Source organism: Cinclus cinclus, chromosome 9, assembly GCF_963662255.1.
Source record: "Cinclus cinclus chromosome 9, bCinCin1.1, whole genome shotgun sequence".
NCBI classification, from domain to species: Eukaryota; Metazoa; Chordata; class Aves; order Passeriformes; family Cinclidae; genus Cinclus; species Cinclus cinclus.
Window position 1 is genome coordinate 20,313,075 of NC_085054.1, and position 20,511 is coordinate 20,333,585.

Genomic DNA, 20,511 nt, shown 5'->3' on the forward strand with positions numbered 1-20,511 from the left:
GTTTGAAACTACTTTTATTAAACCCCTGTATATGGCTTTTGATTGGCAGTTTTAAGATTATGATGTGATTAAAAGCACCACTTGTAAAGATGTAAAAATGCCATTATTCACTTTTTTTAGAGAACTTTAAAAATTTTCAAACTGTTTCAGCATGTGAACTGAGTTATGCCTCTGTAGTCAACTATGCAAATTGGTGATCCTACAGAAGAGTTAATGGTTCAGTATTGAAAAGAAAAAAATTTCTAGAAGTCTCTCTTTACAGTCTTGAAAGTTACAAAAGCAATGATTTCGTGGAAGTAATAGGGGGGACTATAGAGAATTCCCCCTAAAAATGGAGAATTCCCTACAAAATGGGCATGAATACAGTAATTTATACCTAAGGAATAACCAAAGTATGTCAGGGTAACAGACATATAGGCAAGGGGATGGAAAGTTAAAGTGCACATTCGTACTGGAATTATTTTTCTTCCAGACTTTTAGCACCAACAAGGCTGAGAGGATACCTAAGGATGACTGAAAACTCTGCTGGTGGGTGAGGTTATTAGAATCGTAGCACTTCTCCGGCAAAGACCTTTCAGATTCCCTCAGCACAGAACATTTGAAATAAATCCTCACAAGAAGATGCTTTATGGTGATTGCTGGAAACAAGAGCATGCAGAGGTGCTCTGACCTACCCCATACCTCTTACTGCTGGCCACAGGTAAAGCAGAAGAGCTTCTTCTCCCTACCTCTCCCCTCTGTGTTGTGTAGGAAGAAGACAGAGCTGTTATCACAGCTCTTGCCTACACCTCTGTATAGCTGAACTTGAAATGTGAGTACTGAAATAGCACGGTCTAAAATATTTCCTTATGTTAGTCCTTCTGTTGATAATTTGAAGACATTTTTTACCACATGGATAGATCAATAAAGAAGAAACCTAGATTTAAAAAGAATTTTAAAATTGCCCTGTAAATTTTTCATGTAAAAGGCACTAGAATTTTCTCGACTATTAAGATCACTCTACTATTTGAAAGTAATAAGGTATTGTGGATATGCCTGAATATCATTAAATATGACAAACACTGTTGGATTAAACTCATCATCAACCACACTGTCATACAGGTCAGTAGGATCTGCTGGGCTCCTTGGTGGTGGAACCTTTAGTCCTGGTCTCCCAGCACAGTACTCCCCAGAAAGGACCCGAGCTAAGTACATGTGCTTTTTGCCATTCTCATCTGGAACGGAGTAAGTATTCTGAGCAGAGTAACGTGCATGGACGGCAAAGTAGGTTCCATTTCCAATGGCTGCAGCTGTTAGGAAATACAACATTTTCAAATATAGTTAGTGTCCTTATTCTAAGAATCTCTAAAACTCCTTCTTTTTAACTCTGCAGAAGTTATAAATGTGGTTATAATTCAAACACAAAATTCTAGTACTAATCCTTTGTATCAGAGTCAAATATGAACCCACATAGATACCAGGTATAAACACCCACGTTTTGGCCTCCCTTTCCTATGGAGAAAAGGGCTTCTCTGTTTAGCATGGTTTAGCCTGCAATCCATCAAATTGTAGTGACTATATAACTGTAATTATAGTTTTCTAGGCACACTTCCCAGCAAGTTAGAGGAATCACATATCTTTGTTCAAGACCGATTTCTTTTTTCTGACATTGGTAAAAAGCAGTTCAAGCCAGATGGGTTCTTCCAACCTGGCTACCCAGATCTTTGGACACTTTTGCTGGGCTACCCAGCCTGACAGAAGGAAAGCGTGCCTTCCCAATCATTAATCACAGCTGAGATGAAAAGGTGGATGTGAATACCCACAAGCAGAGAGAGGACATGGGGATCTAAGGCTCTTGCTTCCTGAGTAAATCCAACTTCTTGACACTACCAAGGACCAGGAAAGCAAAACTACATCTCCTCTGTCCATGTTTTAAAAAGAAATGGTGGCTGCCATTCCTACCTGTGCACAGTCTGATATGTTTTGTGTGTGCTGGGGTTCATTTATTCAAGAAAGTCTCAAAGTACTTCCAAAGGATCCAGACAGAGAAAGCTCTACTTTTGGATCCAGACTACAATGAAGTGTCAACTACATCTGAGTTAAGCTGCCCACCTCTCTCAAGATCAAATCAGCCCTAGGCATGTCTTAAGGAAAACAAAATTAAGAACAAAAATTAAAGACTTTTGAAGTGAGGTTACATGGCCACTAAAATCAACTACCACCTCAATTCGGTGCACATTCCACTTCTTTGGAACCTGTCCTTCATCTCTGAATCCTGCCAAATAATATACATAACATGACTGTACTAGAGGCAGCAGACAAAACAAGCTTTGAACTAATGCAGAATATCTTTATGCTAAATATTTAGGTTGTCTCTAACAAAGGCTAGGAGTTAAATAATGGATCTCATAGATTTTGTGAGCATAAAATTGGTACGGATGCGGGATCTTTTGCTGTCCTAATATCTGGAGGCAACAGAAATATCTGCACTTCTACTTTGCCACCTGTCTTTATCTGAGAGGAGATACCATCAGCTAGTAGCTGTTACCTCAGCTGAGGATGTTGAACAGTGTTCTGTGTTCCTTTCTCTAGGTAAATGATACGAAATAATTCCCAGAAGCTGCCCAGGTTTCATTTCAGAGTAGGTGAACTCTTTTTGATACCCTTTACATGGTGGTATCCAGTAACAAGTGATTAGTGGAACAGGATAATTCCTCTGTCCAGATTAATCTCAGGAGTTGTTTATTATTGTGTTCTCTAATTTCAATCAGCTTTCATGTTGTGCTGACAGCACTGTAATGTTGACATCCTGTAGCACTCATATATGCCTAGGAAATTAACTGATTTGGATAATGACTCACCATTCTTTCCAGCATACCCACGATTAAATCCAGAGAAGTTAATCAACCTCAATGAGGATGCAGCTGTCCCATGAAATAGCAGCTTCTCATTATTTTGATTTTTGTTCTTTTCACAGATAAATTTTTTTTTTAATTGGTATGTCTGCCAGAGGAAGCGATTTTGTATTCTTTCAATCTGCAAAATTACAAAATTAACTATATTTATACTAAGGATAAATAGGGTAGGGATGAATATTTATCATAGCAAGAAAGCATTAAAATTAAATCAAACTGAAAGAATTACAGCAATTTTCATTATGTCCTGTTAGCATGAGATTTGGGTAAAGGAACTGAATATGTAGGCCTCCTGAAAAATCACAAACCAAAGCAGCTTATAAGAGTTTCAAGCTCAGTAATTTTGGGTAGACATTTGTCTTGCCCAGTATACCAGGTACCCAGCAGTCATGGTAGCTGTGCATTGTAATTTCTAGAAACAGGCAGCTGTACCACTGCTAGGGGCAACGATGTAAGATGCCTTCTATACATCCCAACCATCTTTACTGATGATTTTCTCACTAAAGGACAGTGTAGCAATAGCATTATGTGGAGTTTAAGTTTCTCTTCTAGATCTAAGCTTGCAAGTCAAAATTGATTCCTCTAATGTGTAGCTTAGCAACCCATAAGAAACTACTATATAAAAATCACTTGGTGGGAGGATGGATGTTGCTGGCTCCCTGTGCCAAAAATGTGAATATAGCTTAAGGGGAAGCAGTGTCTCTGCATCAAAGGATCACCTTAAAGGCATTTTTGTAAGAGCTTTCCATTTTTAACAGAAAAAGACATAATGTCATTACTTCATTTTTTCTATAGTGCATGAATATTTCATTCTCGTCGTGTGTTTTCATGACCATGCTCACTGAAGCTCGTGATGGAAGAAAAATTTTTAAACACATTATTCTCACTCCTAATTTGACTGTAATTTCTACTGTTTTTTTTTCTTCTCTTGATTCTGAACAATTCCATCTTCTCCCTGGCAATTAAATCTCTGTGCATTGTGTTGCAGACTTCTAAATAAGCAGGATCAAATATTGGCACTGGTTAAAACTGACAGCCAAGCCTGAAAGGCTCTGGGATGACAGGGGAAAAGTTGTAAATTAGTCCAAAACTTTATATCAGTCTGCAAGGATTTTGTATTTTTCTTTGTATTCTGAATGCATTTGCTCATGCCTCCATTTCAGTATAGAATTTCCTAATTGGAAATACCACATTAACTGGAGAGTACCACATTAATTGAACAAAGATTCAGCCTGAAGACTGACAGTCACTGTTTTTGCACCATCAGATAGCAGAAATGGCAGAACAGCTCTTAGGAAACTTGATTTATATTCACGCTATACAGTGCTGGGGAGACTGACATATAAAAGATGTACTGGGTTGCAGACACCTTATAAGCAAATATTTAGGAAGTATAATGTTTCTTGCCTAAGCATTGACATTTTCCTCCCTCCCCACCCCATATGATATCACCTTCTCTATGGTAAAGTTGGCACATGTTGCCTTAAACATCTTCTCAACTTTTGTATATTCAGGATGCGATGGCTTGAGCTTCACCACTTTGACCTGTTCATTTTGCATGTCTGTCCACTCCTTAGGAAGCTCTATTGACTGCATATCTGCAAAAATATGACAGACAACTAGCTCAGCTCTATAGACACAACTTACAAACCACCTGCATAGAGAGGACCAGGAGGAGAGCACCTTCTGCAATACTTCATTCAACAAGTGCTCTTGCTCTTCCAAACATCACTGGCTCTGTAATACACTGTAAAGGCTTTACATTTTGTCTAATTATCAATCATTATATTATTGGTAAGATACCAACATCTAACTAAAACAAGCTTTAAAGCCCCAGAAGAATTTTATGTACTCTTCATATACCACTTCCTCTGTCAGACTCAAGCATGAAATCTATGCTCACCAGTCACATATATGCAGATAATATGCATGATGCTCTGATTTCATTCATACTTCCCACTGACTACGAAACTCAAAATTGCTGGCTGAGAGGTAAACAAAAAAAAAAGGGAAAAAAGCTAAGGAATACCTTACTTCTTTGGGATACGTAGGCTTTCACTTATCTGAATCATCAATCAATAATAAATATCCAAGTTTTTTTTTATTTAACAAAAGTGTAATTTACCTTCATCCTTTGTCACACGTTGAAGTTTTATGGTTTTTCCTTGGTTATCAATAGCCTTTAGAGTATTCAGATCCACCTTGTAGTTCTTCTTTTTAATTTTGATATTCAGATATAGTTTTTTAGACATTTTGGCATACTCCAGCTGCATATTTGTCAGTTTATCAAAAGCAACAAAGGTATCATTGCTTCCTGGATACCTCCATTCTACCAGGTTATAAAGAAGTTCTGCCTTGGATTGCTCTTCTTCAGTAGATTTAATTTGTTGGATCATTTCTTGAACTTCTAGAGAAACGGAACAGACATCCCTGCTAATACCAGAAATTTTAATTTGAGGGGGAGAAAGGTTATTTAGAAACTCCATGGTGACTCGATGTCTTCTCTGGAGATCTTCCAAAATGGCAACTTGTGTCTCATCAAAACTTTCAATTGCCTCATCTGAAATTATCTTTTCAAACTGTTCCTTTAAAATTAAATCCTTTATCCAGGACTCAGTTGCATCCACCTTTTCTTGGCTTTCTCCACAAATTTGAAACGTGACTAAATTAACTTTCTTCTCCAAAATCATGAGCTTTTTCGTCTCAGAAGATTGTTTTCTGCCCCCAAAAAAGGCTGTGGATAAATATGTCAGTTATTAATTGTAATTAAAAGAATTTCAGTTTTATTTGCCCACACACAAAGAAAACACACCAACTTACATTTAAACCATAATAACCATGATTCTGTTGTGGATGAATCTGAATCTTCTTCTCTTTTCTTCATGCTTTCATAAAAGTCTGTGAGCATATTTGTCTGGAAGACAACAATCTTAATTGTCTGTAAATGCTGCACTGATTTTTGTCTTACAAATTCCACTATAGCATCCAACATTTCATCAGCTACCTTGGCTGAACTCTGTCCTGCTTGACCTAAACAAAAATAGAAGGCACATATCAATGAACAGTTTTTGTGCAAGTCTGATGTTCCCCATATTAAGTCTGTCTGTTTCTGAACTACCCCCATCAAACATTGCTTTCCCAAGAAAACACAAACCTGTTCCAATAGCTGGGAAAGCAACAGATTTGTACATCATTCGCTCACACTCATGAAGCACTTTGGAAACCTGACTCTTCACCTGGTTATCAGTAATCAAATGGATGATTTTACTGCACGACAGCTTCCCACCTTGTGTAGTAACAAAGCCACTTTGATACTTCCCAGCTGGAAGAGAAGATAAATAAGGAGACATAATATTTATGAAGTGGCAATCTCTTTTGGTAATATTGAATATTGTATTGGTGCTACAAGAGAAGTGGAAAAAGTGGAAAGAAATCCACTGTGAGCTATTTCAGTGTGGGTTTATTTGATTCTGGTTTTATTTGTACATAGTCTGCAGTTTCTTTGAGAAATTAATTCAAGTAAATGTGTGTTTTCTAATTTCCTAAGATCTCTGTTACAAAGTATTTTCCTATTAAGTACAATATAAGAATTGATGATTACTTTGAAACATATCACGTCTATTTGAAAGCATGACAAATTAATTTATATGTGAAAACCTTTTTTATGCCACTTATTCTGTAAAAGCCAAAATTCTTACTTTGCAGAAGAGCTGAGTGGTTAAAATAATATCATAAAGATTATGACCAACTGATCAAAAAATAGGATGGAATTTTAAGAAAGATGTTTGTGATTTCTCAGATCACTCATGTTTGCTAACAAAATGGAGTCATATTGTGAGGATGAATGGACTGATGAGCACAGAGCACACAATGGACACATGAGCACAGACCACGTCAAAGATCACAATGATCACAAAGATCACATGGACTGCAAGATGCTCTGCAAGTGCTCAGATCAGGCTTAGTAAATTTACTTTGACAGAAAGGTTTATCTGCCAGGTGATTTTCTTATGACTTCTCAAAATTTTCTGAAAAATTTTTTGTACATTAAGTTGAAATGTAATTTGGAACATTGTAATGGAGATTTAAGTTCCTGCAAACATTACAATTTCATTGCTTAGTCCATTCCAACAACAAAGCAAAACTGCACTGGCACTAGAGTTTTATTTTAAGTTGAGGTTAAGGAGTATTTCATAGTAATATGTTGGTAAGGCCTTGTTCTGTGGAGGAGTTTCCTTGGGAAAGGAGCAGGGTGTAGCTCTGCATGGGAATGTAGACATGAACACATTTAGCAAACAAGTTCGAGCCAAGCTTTTTATCTTGTCCCCCACAGAGTAGTTTGAAAATCAGAAAGACATAAAAACAGCTCTTTGAAATGAAAGAAAAAGGGAAGAAGTATCAGTGTAATAGTTCTAAGAACAGAAACATTTGCCTGATTTGAAGTTAATGATATATGTATGTTTGCACAAATGTTCCTACAGAGCCAAAGGCTGGGAAAAAAATCCAGGAAACTCCATCTTGAAAGACAATTTCAAGACTCAGAGAAGGCACATTTTGGTTATGCATCTAAAATGTCCCTCTCTATGCTTGTAGAGGCCACAGTGAGCTGGAATTTTACTGCTCTACTGGTCTGGCAGAATGCAGACCATGGAGGAACTGATGATCAGGGCTGTCCTGATTTCAGCTGGGATAGAGTTAATTTTCCTCTTAGTAGCCAGTACAGGGCTGTGTTTTGGATCCAGTATGAGAATAAAGTGTGTAACACACTGATGATTTAGCTGTTGCTAAACAACTATGAAAAGAAAAGAAAAATTCTCAAGGTGTATGTCAAAACTAGAAAGGGACTATTTAAAGTTCCTAAAAGTGAAAGCTGTGTTAATCAGATAATTATGTTATCAGAGTAGAGAATTATAAAGCAACTTTAAGTTTTCAGACAGAATGACAACATAAAAAGAATAATCAAAAAATAGTATGCTTTAACATACCATACTGAGCACATTCATCTGCTACCTGGGCACCAGCAGCATCCATAACTGCTCTGAAGACCCCTTAAATCACACAAGAAAAGCACACATACTCATTAAGTCTCCTTAACTATCTCTACTCAAAACTCTACCCAACTTCTGTACTCTACACATACCCTAAATTCCTGTATGGCAAGATACCACAAAGTTCAAAACCTTAACAGCTTCCCTAAGTACTGTCCATGACACATTGCAGTGGCTGCAGAGAGAATGTTTCTTTCACTGCTGATTAGAAGTCATTAAGAACTCCTATTTCATTGTTTCATTCACCAAACCCATATGCCCTTCACCAATGCTCCAACAGCTTTGAACTACATCATTTGGTATCTTTCATGCTTATAATTCACTATGTCAAAACCCTCTGCTTCTTACAGGGCAATTTACTTAACCAGGGCTTTGTCTTACAGTGAAATATTTTAGGATAAGAGCATTTATTCAGAGCTATACCTAATCTAAAAATTCTGTTTAAACATTTTTTGTTTTAAGCAAGAAAAATACAGTCAGATGCCTTCTATTTGAAAACTAAATCAAATATTCAGTATGTGTAGAAAACCTGTTTAAGATATATTTCCTGACTAATCACAACTCTATATCTCATTTAAAAAATGCTTCATAAAAGTTTCCCTTGTGGACAATTCTCTCCTGTACCCCCTTCTAAAAACTAGCCTTGATTTACTGCTAAGGAACTACATATTCAGCAAAATACCTGTTTTGGCATCAAATGATGGATTTGATATGTTTACAATAACCTCTGTATCTTCCTTGGTAATATCTCCACTAATTACTTGGAGTGTGATGGAACCAATCTTCATTTCATTAACTCCCAACAGTTCAGCAGAAACAGGCCTAATGAAACCTGGAAGGGAGAGAAAAATAAATTAAATAATTTCTCCTTTAGTTTGGAGAATTATTCTCTTCCACTGATTGAAATTTCTACTTTTCCTTATAAGGAATATGCTCTAGATCAGTTTGAAGGATGTAGAGTGTCTCTGTTTTTCTCTTTATTCCATTTCTGAAAGCTGGGAGGTACAGTATTATTCCTGTTTAAATGCTGTGAAAGTGAAACCATTTCTATTCCTGTAAATTTATGCAATATGCATTCAGAAAATGGCTTCAGGGCTTATCTGATCTCACCAGCTCCATAACAGATTTTCCTGAATTAATTAGTACAAGAGATGGAGCATCCAGCTTAAGTGTTGCCAGTAATAGAGATCAAACCATATCCATTTTGTAAGTTATTTCATATTTACCTTCATGGATACAAAACTGTTTCTTTCTTCTAGTCTAAACTTATCTAACTCATATTTTATCTTCCCACTCTGAACTTCTCTCTGATACTCAGCAACTGAGAAGGAAGAGCTTTATATCCTCACAATAAGCCTCTGCCCTTCATGCAGTACACTCAAGTTTTGGCTATTGTGTCCCACTATTATCAATTAATAAATGGAAAGGAGATTATCCATTCTGTATATAAAAAGATACATATTTCAATATATATTAATGTAAAGACATAAAATATAACATAAATATTATATTTATATATTAAAGTATAACATGTAGGGGATTAAAGCTACAGAAATACATTTTACTTATGGCTTGTTTGACCAAGTGATTGCAAGTTCTTATAATCCTTTAAGCAGGACAAACTATTGTGTCTCCTATCTTTGTTTTGATAAGACTGGCCTCACTGAGAGTTCAGCATGCCCTCAACAAAAGAAATTCCTCCCTAAGAATTTTGCAAATGACATTTAAGAATGCAAATCCATTAGGAGGGAAAAAAATGCCCTGTGCCCTGATCGTTTTTCTTCTGTTTCCTGATACACATAAAACCACTTAACAGTATTTACATTCTGTCCCACCCCTACACAACTTACTTGGCTGTGCTGCTGTGGCATTGCAACTTTCATCTGCCCTAAGTTCTAGTTCAGTGGTAAAAGCCTAAGAAGAGAAAAAAAGTAGTATTTCACACTATGTACACTGAATGTTTCTGTAATTAACATTAACAGCCACGTAGCTCTTGCTGAGGCACCTCACACATTTTATAGTCATATTTAAGTGTTAATAACAGTGGAAGACCCAGTGTGGACAGTGTGATAAGAGATAGTTCTGCATTGCTAAAACTCCTTTGTCAAAAGATGAGGGAGCATCTACAGGCATTTACAGTGCCAACAGCAAGGCAAATTTTGTCTGCAGCTTCTGCTTGCTCAGAGTTTGTATTTCAGAGACACTGGAAAGACATCCCATTGTCACAAGACATCCCATGGCCCAAAGCAGTAAGAAAGTGCCAAAATTATGCCTTTAGAAAGCAGTATAAGTAAAGCAGATTATCAAAGTGTAGATAGAGCAGTATGTTACAAAGACAGCTTTGTACTGAGAAGAACTACCTGAATGTTATCAGCATCTTGTGGTCTCAAGAGAAAATGAACTTCCTGGAGATTCTTCGGAGCGTGACTACTGCTGAACCTGAATACCACATCAAACATTAACTTAGAAACAATGGTTTTAGGAAATCCAAATCCTCCAGTCCCAATAGCTGGGAAAGTGATTGATTTCAGTCCAAGTTCTTCAGTTTTCTTCAAGCAGAAATTGATTACATCTTCTAGGACCTGTAAAACACAGCGAAGGTACTTTTTTCCTAAATGCGTAATTTACTGTTTGTTCCAAAGTAACTGGTATGACAAGCAGCTCTGAGCGCATCAAGGCATCTTTAAGGTCACTCCAATGCAAGAAAATGGAGTCAAGTCACCTAAATTAACAAGGTTTAAAACAGTAATTTCAGGACAGATCCCAAATAAATATGTAGTTGGGAGGGATGGGGGGGAAATAATTAAAATATACCTTCTCTGCCTGTCCTCCATCCCACTTGGGCAGTATGGCATGAAACATGGACTTGCAGGCCATAGCACATCCACTGGTGCAGAGCACACTCCCAGCACCAGCGACCTGACTTTTTACTGCAGTGTCAAACTCAACTTGGAGAGCTGGTCCAGCTCTTCCCAGCAAGGCATTGCAAAGAGGCCCCACACCAAACTGCAGATCTGTGCCAACACTGTTGACGACAACATCCGTCTGCAAAGAGATTACAACGAAAATGGCTACAGCTAGAATTCAAGCAAAAATATGCACCAAGATTAAAAGCCCTACCAGTGCAACACACAGTGAAAGAAACAAGATGCCAGTGGATACTCAAAACAGCAGCCCAGACAGGTACCTATTTTCCCTAATATCCAACCAAGATAGCTACTTTTACAAAGTACTTTAGTATTTCCTCTTTAGAGGAAAAATAGGAAACTCTTTTACATGTTGGCCTTAGATCTGGAAATCAAGCAAGATCTAGCTGGGAACTGAAATATCCTGAAATTCACAGCTGCCCTCTGGAAATGGCTACAGTTACAGATCTCAACCTACACTCAAGTTTTGCAAGCTTGCATCCTTGTTTAGCTAGCACACAGCTGTTCTTTCCTTATGTAGCAAGTGCTTGTAAAACCTACTGTCTTTCCTTTTCCATTCAAATTGAAAGACCTTACCATCCAATTACAAAGGAGTCAGAAAAGCAAAGACTTACCACAGCTTCCTGAACGTTTTTCTTCTCCACTCGGATGCAAAGTCCTTCATTTGTTGTAACCATCTTCAGATCCCCTTTTCTATTCTCTTTCTGGCTTTTTTTCAGTATCAACAATTTTGGGGAGAATGGTTTATCTGAAAATACTTTTTTAACTGTCTCACTCAGAACCTGAACAATTTCTTCTGAAGTACTCACAAGATGGACCTCCTTCAAGCTACTGCCCTCCATTAATTCTTCCAAGGTCTCCTTGATGGAGGACACAATCGAATCTGCACACATCTCAGGTGGAAAGCCAAAAATCCCTCCACTTACAGCAGGCAGAGCAATGGAACGATGGTTGTATATTTCAGCTAGCTGTAGACACTTTTTCACTGTCTTTTTCAACAACCACGTGCACCTCTGTGATTCCTTCTCGTTCCACCTGGGCCCAACAGCATGAATGACATTCTTGCAGGGCAGTCTCCCGGCGCCCGTGATCACTGCGCTGCCGGGCTGCAAATTCCCGAGCTTCCACACCAGCTCACTGCACTCCTGCTGCAGTGCTGGCCCAGCTGCTCGTGACAGGGCGTCAGCAAGGCCACCAGTGTGTCTTAGGTCTTCACTGGATGCATTCACCACAACATCAACAGGGTAGTTACACAAATTACCTTTATACACCCCTATCACAATTCCACCTGGCAGGTTTGTTTCGTAGTAGACCTTTCTTTTCACTTTATCATCAACTTTTCCATCCTTCTGTTCTTCTTTTTCTTCTTCTTCTTCGTCCTTAATCCTAATGAAACAGCTAAATTTCTGTCTTGCTTCTAAAACACATGAATCTTTCCTCTCAGTGAATAACTCCTTTGCCCCTGGTTTATCAATTGGCACATTTTTTGAGTAAAGGGATGAGAAAATTTTTTCAAACATGATGATGGCTTCTGGCACTTCTGCTCTTGGTCCCCTCAGAGAAATGCATGGTGTCTTGGTGTCAAAATGTACTGTCACACCTTTCTTCTTCAACTCTTCACAAACACCAGACTTCTCATTCTCTACAAACTGCACTTTCACCACTGAATTAACTGGGATTACTTTTTCAATGACTGTGTTTCTATCTACAAAAGCATTAAGTCTCTGATAAACCTCTGTCACAGCCTTAGAAAACCCAGCAATGATCATTTTATTTTCTTTTCCAACAGACTGCCAGGTGATAACAATTTCCTGGGAAGAATTATATGTCCTCAGCAAGGAGAGAAGAAGATTCTTCCACTGATCCTTTTTAATGACTTCACCATCCTCCACACTGATGCACTTGCATTCTAAACCTGTTTTTATTCTCTCTTCTGCTTCTAGAATATCTTTGGGAGCATCTCCATATAGCAACACTGTATCATCCTGAAGTTCATAAAAAGTGTTAATTTTTTCCCTAATGAATAACATATCTGATGTTTTCTTATTATCTACACACCGTAGATAGTGGAAAACATGGGGATCAATGGTAACTGATGTACATGGCATACTCAGTACCTTTTCCAGTAAGTCAGCTTTGATTTTATATACTTCTGCAGGTAATCCACACAACTGAACAGTCTTTTTTTTATCATCATAAAAGAGCTTTAGGCGTGGATATTCCTTCTGAATATTCTCTTCTAAGCCAGCACTGTGCAGCACAGCATACTTCCCTGGGATCACTGGCACAGAAATTTCTATGCTCTGTTTTTCCCTTTCACTTTGCTTCATGCATTTCCTCACTTCTTTCTCTGCACTGTCCACTGCTGCTCTGCTGCCTGCAATCACCACCATCTCCTCAGAAACATCAGTTATGATCACAGCAGCATCTTTCAACAACCTTTTTTTCACATCTTCCCAACCTGATGAATTGACTTTACATTTTATAGCTATGTAACGTGCCATGACACGTGAGAACTCAGTGGAAGCATCTTGCTGCCATGTCTTGAGCAACTTAATCATTGGCTTTTTCTGCTTGCAGAGAGATGGTGATGGGCACAACATGACTTCTGGGTTTGCACAGTCTGCTTGGGGCCATTGGAGCTCAGAATGGCACACTGCCATTTCCTGGTTTATGTCTTGGGTCAGATTGGCATGCCTTTGTAAAAACTGCCATACATACGGGTCCAGTGGCACACCAATGGGGTCTGGCATCTTGACAGCTGGTCTTTCTTCTCCATAGACAGCTGTCCCCAGGGACTGGTAATATGGATGCACAGAAATCAGCATCCCATCCAGTAAATGTTGCTTTGCCAAGACCATGGTTAGATCTAGAAGTTAGTGCACATATGTACAAACAAACATATATCATTAATTTAAAATAAAGCAAATGTATCTGTTCTTAGAACTATTACACTGATCCTTCCTTCCTTTTTCTTTCACTTCAAAGAGCTGTTTTTATGTCTTTCTGACTTTCAAACTACTCTGTGGGGGACAAGATAAAAAGCTAGGCTCCAACTTGTTTGCTGAATGTGCTCATCTCTTCATTCTGCTCATTCATGTCTGCAGAGCTACACCCTGCTTCTTTCCCAAGGAAACTCCTCCACAGAGCAAGGCTTTATGAACATAATACTATGAAATACTCCTTAACCTCAACTTAAAATAAAATTACTCTAGTGCCAGATCAGTTTTACTTTTTTGTTGGAATGGACTAAACAAAGAAATTATGTTTGCAAGAACTTAAATCTCTATTACAATGTTCCAAATTACTTTTCAACTTTATGTACAAAATATTCTTCAGAAAATCTTGAGAGTCATAAGAAAATCACCTGGCACATAAACCTTTTTGTCAAAGTAAATTTACTAAGCCAGGAATCTCCTAACAGGTATTTACCAGAAGTTGCACTGGCACAAAAACTGGATAGTGATTCAAGGAATGCAAGAAATAGTAACAAGATTGTTCTTTAGTTCTGTTCTTCCATGATAATGAAGATATTAAACTTAATGAGGATATTTGACCTTATTTAGTTTGTAAAAGTTAACTGTGCAAGCTGAAGTCATTGACAGACATTCTGCTCTGTCTATTCTCTCTACCTGTAAGTACAATTAATTTTATATTGCACATAAAAACCTCCACAAACGGAGAAAAAATACCAGTGAGAAAAACCCATGCACAAGGCAGGTATTAAAATAAATCTCTGATAACAAAAACCAAAACAAACAAACAAGCAAACCCCCAAACAGACACCGAAGCCTTGGACATGCAGCAGTATTTCTACATCCAGAGCACTTCCTAGGAACAGGACAATCTACACTGACTTCAGCAACAGAAAGCCAGGCTTCTCCTAATGCCCACATTTGCAGTAATTTTCTTGCAGGCCATCTGCCTGTGGGTACCTTGGTCAGGCACAGGACAGTGTTACCTTTGTGGTCACAGAAAGTAATGATGGCAGAGTTCTCCTCAGGGAAGAGCTGGACATCTGACACGGGCCCCCCTCCATTCCGTGCATTCTCAAAGTACACAGTGAGGTAGTCTGTGGAAATGCTGTCTGGCAGGTTTTCAGCCTTGATGGTCTGTGTCGATTCAAGAAGCCTGACAGTCATTTTGAATTCTCTGACTCTCTTGTGTTGTGAACATTTGTTGACGAATTCCTTAGTATCTGTAAACAGAAGAGCAGTATGAACTGACTGTATTTTCCTGTGTCATAATGAGCCCTGGCTATCACTTCAAGGCAGAGAAATGAGCAATATACTCCGTGTATATAGTTTATATAGATAGTGTATATAGATATAGATACTGTCTCTGGTGCCAAATAACTCTGCATTGTAAAAAAAAGAGGGAAAAGCACACAACCATGCTACTCTGCTATTCACTACCACTATGTCCCTGTTCCCATCTCATAAGTATACTGTCTTCTCTAAAGGAGACTTTATATAATCCCTATAATCCCCACATTCAGTGCACTTTTAATTCTTCTTCATCAAACTGAAAATAAGATTGAAATTACAAAACATTCTTATTCAATTTCAATTAATATAGATGGTACAATTTTCTTTTTTTCAGTATAATATTTGGATCACAGGCACTTTTTGGAGCTGTGTATAAGACATTTCTCTTGAGAGACCCAGTCCAGGCATTTTTAAAAACAGTCTGGATCTCTAATGGGAGAGGAATCAAGCTCTGAAAGCTATTACTCATGCTTAAACACAGAAATTAATAATGGTGTCATCCTCTCTTACCAATATTTTTTATAAAGGTAGCTACAGCAACATTTATTTCAGGTATCAGTTCAACAGTAAAGTCAGCATCTACATCCAGGCCACTGATGTTTTCCAACAACATCTGTAAGATGTTTGGACTGCATCTCTCTATGTTCTCAAATACCACCGAAGGTGAGGCCTCTGCAGAGTCAACCTCCTCCTGGAGTTCACTGTTTGGAACAAAACTCTCTGCTTTCTTCAAGGTTTCTGTATCATCTGCAGCAGAAAGATAAGCCACATAAAATGTTGGTGCACATTTCCTGGAATAAACAGATTCTTCTTACCCTTTCTCTCCTTTCCCAAGAAAAGACTGTTAACCAAAAATAATACTGCAGGGTACCACTGAACATTTTGAGATTCAAAACAGTTCAGATGCAATATTCTGCAGGGCTGCAGGCAGCTCCTTTGGTGGCACAAAAAACCAGACCTGAGTAAACATGTGCAAGGTCACTGGCATGTCTCTGAATCACAGATTAACTAAACTAAAATCCACTGAGATAATAGCCACAGCTGCTTAGATGTTGGTAAGGGTTGGGAGAGACCTTGCAGCCTCTGCATCTGTTTCTCAGCCCACCTGCAGGCAAAACAAGCCTGAACATGGCTCAGAATATCCACAGGCAGCATAGGCCACAAGTAGCTTTGAGTGACTTGATGTAAAACCTCCTGATGGCCACTCTGCCCTGCCATCAGTGCAGCATGACAGCACTGGAGGGCCCATGTGTACAAAGGGCTGACAGGGATGTAGCATTCTGCAAATGCAAAATGTAACAGAGGTACCCACTGAGAATCCCAGAAGTCCAGTGTCTGCCAGAGGCAAGCACATCTCCAGCTTTGCAGACAGATGAGGGCAGAGGTGTGAGAACCTGCAGACTGGAATGACCAACAGGCTGGCTCTGCCTGCTCACCGAAGTACAAAACCTACTCATACCAAACCCATAACATGTCCAGAAGACAGCCTACCACCATAAACAAGAAGAAAACTAAAGAAATAAGAATCAAATCTTCAAATCTTCAAATGCTAGTTACTAATTTCTAGACTGATGAAGGAGTCATCTCCTCCACTCTGTCCAATGAAAAAAATACCAAAAAGCCAAAACTGAAAGCCAGGCTGACCCAATGAAGCAGCATCTGAAGATTTCCAGGTTCCTCCCAGATGCCAGCTATGCCAACTTGGAGAGCTGGAACCCATGCGTGTAGAAAAGCACCAACATTTTTGTTTTACAAAGAATCAGCACACAGAGTGATGGATAACATTTTACCTTTTGTTTGAAGGCTGCTCATGGCATCCAAAGCCTAAAATAAAATGAAAGCCAAACATTAGTGACAGATTAAGACACTCTCATCACTATTTCAAAGCTCTGGTTAGGATTACAAGTTTTATTCACCTTTGTGCAAACTGATTTTTCTTCCAGTGTCTCCTCTTTAGTAGCTAGTGATGCTTCAGGTTCTGTGACAATCAACCTCAATTTTCCTTCTCCTCCCAAATGCAATTGATGAGACTGTCTTTCAAGAACTCGTTGCTTGACTAAATAAAACCAAAAGAACCCTGTGAAAATCTGAATGGAATCACAGCTTTACATTGCATGGCACTTTCCCAGCATTACGACACTGTCACGGTTTTAGGAACGGTATTCCGCAATTTATTGTTCCCACAGAACCATGCCACACTCCGCCCTCGCTCATTTCACTTCCCCCTCCTTCTCCCATCCCCGCGCCGTGGCAGGATGGAGAGGAGAACTGAAGGCACAAAGACGTTAAGGATTACAGGATGAGATGAGAACAATGGACTACAAACAGCAATGAAGTAAGAAAAACGAGCAGGAACGACACCGATGCTGATCACAGAGTGTACAAGACAGGTGAAGGATTCACGCGCCGCTGTTCACCCGACCCCGCACTGGCAAAAGCCGGATAAATCCCTCCCTTTCCGTGCCCGCAGCGTGTGGCTAAGGTGGGATAGAATACCCCCAGGGAGCTAGCTGTGCCCCTCCGGATCCCGGAAAAGTTAACCTTGCCCTGGCCGGAGCAAGGATATACAGATATACTGTCCCGAAAATGAAAGAGCTTTAAACTCATAACACTGATGCAGTATGCACAAGGATTTCTTCCTTAAAAAAACAAACAAACAAACAAACAAACAAACAAAAAAAACCCACGGAAAAACAGCAGAGGACATTACTCCTGCGAAAAACCCGGCTCTATCAAAACTCACACGGGTTTCATGGTGGTACCCGGAGAGTGCTGGTGTCGGCCCCCCACGCCCTGAGCATCTGCTTCCAAACAGGGCCGAAATGGCTAGGGGCTGAATGTCCTGAACTTACCAGCCGGGAAAGCCATCAACTGGAAAGCATGTTAAGGCAAGAAAAGGAAAAATGGTATATAGGTATGTGTATAGGTATCTGTGTGTTTCTGCACATATGTTCGTTCACGTGTATGTATACATTTAACTCAACTGAAGCTAAATCCTTTCCAGCTCGCTGAACGTTTATAAAAATGTGTGCATATTACAGATGCCATATTTTCATATATATCTGTAAACTAATCTAATTATTGCATTAACATAAGATTTATTATTCCGAGTGCAGTTTAGAGAATACTACTGTGCAGCAAGAGGAGTATGTATGTATATATTTCTCCTACGATATATTTATTCACTTACAGGCTTTATGCCAAACACAGTCCAGAAGCTAAGTACTAAGCAACAAATCTAAGCATATATAGAAGTAAATATCATCTTCTGAGTTAGAAGGGACCCACAAGGATCATGGAGTCCGACTTGCAGAGGACATCCGCAGGAATCACATCACGTTTACATACTGTCAATTCTATATTGTACAGCAGGGGATGTTTACTACATATTATATACTACAGATACCGCACATCACGTACCAGACGGGATATATTATTACATCGTATGCAACAACTAAGTTAGTACGTATCTTTTAACTTGTGAGTTACGACCCCAACACCTCCGCAGGGAGCTCCCACACTAATCCATGTCCCCGGCCGGGTGCCCTCACCCCGATCCGCCCCGGCCCGGCCGCTCACCCTCGGGGCGGGCGAAGCAGACCAGGATGTGCCCGCTCCCGGTGCCGCTCCCGGTTCGCAGCTCGCACTCTCCGCCGCCCGAGCGCTTCTGGCTCTGGAAGTAGCAGAGCAGCTTCTTCCTGAGGGCGGGCGGCGGCTCGGCGGGGCCCCAGTCCCCCCGCACCAGCAGCGGGAAGGCGCACGGGCGCTGCCCCTCCATGGCCGCCCGGCTCTCTCCTCGGCTCTCCCCGCCGCGCTATCGCTTTCGCTTCCCGGTGCACAGGGCGCGGCTTTTCCCAGCACGCACGTGCCTATTCCGTACCCGCTGCCGCCTCTCGCGATAGTCCTGCCCAGGCCGCCTCCTCGGCACCCCCAGGCGCAACTTCCACCTAAGCCTTACGCTCCTCCCCGCCAGAACAGCCAAAGTGCCCCTCTAGAACATCCAAAGCAGCCCCCTCACCTTATCAAATGTCCTGCTCATCCCTCTGCCGGGGGCTGGCGGCCCCTCTCGCTGCTGTCCCAAGAGTTCTTCCACCACCCAAGAGAAGTTTGAGTATCCAATCCACCACACGGAGTCGAGGCATTTGATTCATCCACAGCTCTGCACAGAGGGGGCTGGGTGGCAAATCCACAAAGCCAGCACGGCCACTACCGAAACTTTTCACTCTTTGTACATTTTAGCAAAAAAATTGCATTAGTGTTCATTGGCTACAAGTTAATAATTGGTATTCTATGTTTTGTTGGTTAATGATTCCCTTCTCATGCCAATTAGTTCACATGCTCAGTCTTTCTCTTCTTTTGGCTCAGTGGGTTTCTTTACTCAGTGGGCCGTGAGCTGGTGGTCATGATCTCCCCTTGCTGGAATTACCTAAATCCAGTAAGAGCTGATTCAGTATGCTTGCTGAGCTGTCTTTATTAGTTTCTTCCTCGGGGCTTCTGCCAAGTGTCCTTGTGGCCTGTAAATTCTGCACTCTTTGTGCCCACTATTAGTGACAAATCCTTCTTCCCAAGCTTTTCTAACCTCCTCCTAAGTCTCAAATCACTGAAACATGCTGAGCCCTAAACCTTAACAAGGCAGTTCTACTAACAAGTAATTTGTTTTCCAAATACCCAGACATCAGTTAGAGGTTATTTGCTAGCTACCTGTTTATTGGATGAAATCTCCTTTCTTGTTGATTAAACTTGAAAGCATACAAAGATCAAACACCAAAGAACATAGTTCCTTAAGAAACTTTTTACACATTCCACATTTTGCATCACTGCTGCCAGAGGAACAAGATCAAGGTGGAACAAGCTATGTCAGGGGAGATAAAGGTTGGATGTCAGGAAAAAGTTCTTCACTCAAGACGGGTGGTTCATTGGAACAGGCTCCCCAGGGAAGTGGTCATAGCACCAAGCCTGACAGCATTCAAAAAGCATTTGGACAATGCTCTCAGGCACATGGTGTGACTCTGGGGGATGTCCTGTGTAGGGCCAGGAGCTGGACTTGATGATCCTTGTGGGTCCCTTCCAGTTCAGGCTATTCAATGATTTTCAGTCCGTTTGTACACTCTCCTGCCTCTGGCCTTTGCCTGTTAGAATAAACCCATTTGGAGAAACATCATCTGTCACTCATGGCCGGCACAAAGCCCAGGGTGATGAGTTTCTGCTCCAGGCTTGATGCCCTAGCCACCTCTAATGCAAGCACTGGTGGAAAAACACCTTGGTGTCCTCAGCAGCTTCTTGTGGCACTGGGGAAGCTGAGACCTGATGCAGTACTGGCTCCTGGAGACAATGGTCAGCCTGATACCAGTGACCCATCAGCAGCAGTGAAGCA

General features: G+C 40.2%; 1 protein-coding gene across 1 annotated transcript; it reads right to left on the minus strand.

Moving 5' to 3' along the window:
* Nucleotides 1-28: 28 nt before the first annotated feature.
* LOC134047152 (protein mono-ADP-ribosyltransferase PARP14-like) lies at nt 29-18,936 on the minus strand. Its single transcript, XM_062498103.1, has 17 exons — nt 18,717-18,936; nt 17,054-17,193; nt 16,928-16,961; nt 15,648-15,884; nt 14,831-15,067; nt 11,484-13,738; nt 10,757-10,987; nt 10,303-10,524; nt 9,793-9,856; nt 8,625-8,774; nt 7,880-7,942; nt 6,049-6,216; nt 5,715-5,924; nt 5,020-5,628; nt 4,347-4,492; nt 2,841-3,015; nt 29-1,289 (listed from the first exon to the last, which is right to left on the minus strand). The coding sequence occupies exons 1-17, from the start codon at nt 18,913-18,915 to the stop codon at nt 1,003-1,005; spliced, it is 5,427 nt and encodes a 1,808-aa protein (XP_062354087.1). The 5' UTR covers nt 18,916-18,936; the 3' UTR covers nt 29-1,002.
* Nucleotides 18,937-20,511: the final 1,575 nt, after the last annotated feature.

Coding starts and splice junctions, on each gene's coding strand:
- LOC134047152 (XM_062498103.1), bottom strand. CDS start 18,915: ATGGAGGGGCAGCGCCCGTGCGCCTTCCCGCTGCTGGTGCGGGGGGAC. Junction 13,739..14,830: donor TACTTTCTGTGACCACAAAG/GTAACACTGTCC, acceptor ACTAACTTCTAG/ATCTAACCATGGTCTTGGCA. Junction 4,493..5,019: donor ACGTGTGACAAAGGATGAAG/GTAAATTACACT, acceptor ATATTTTTGCAG/ATATGCAGTCAATAGAGCTT.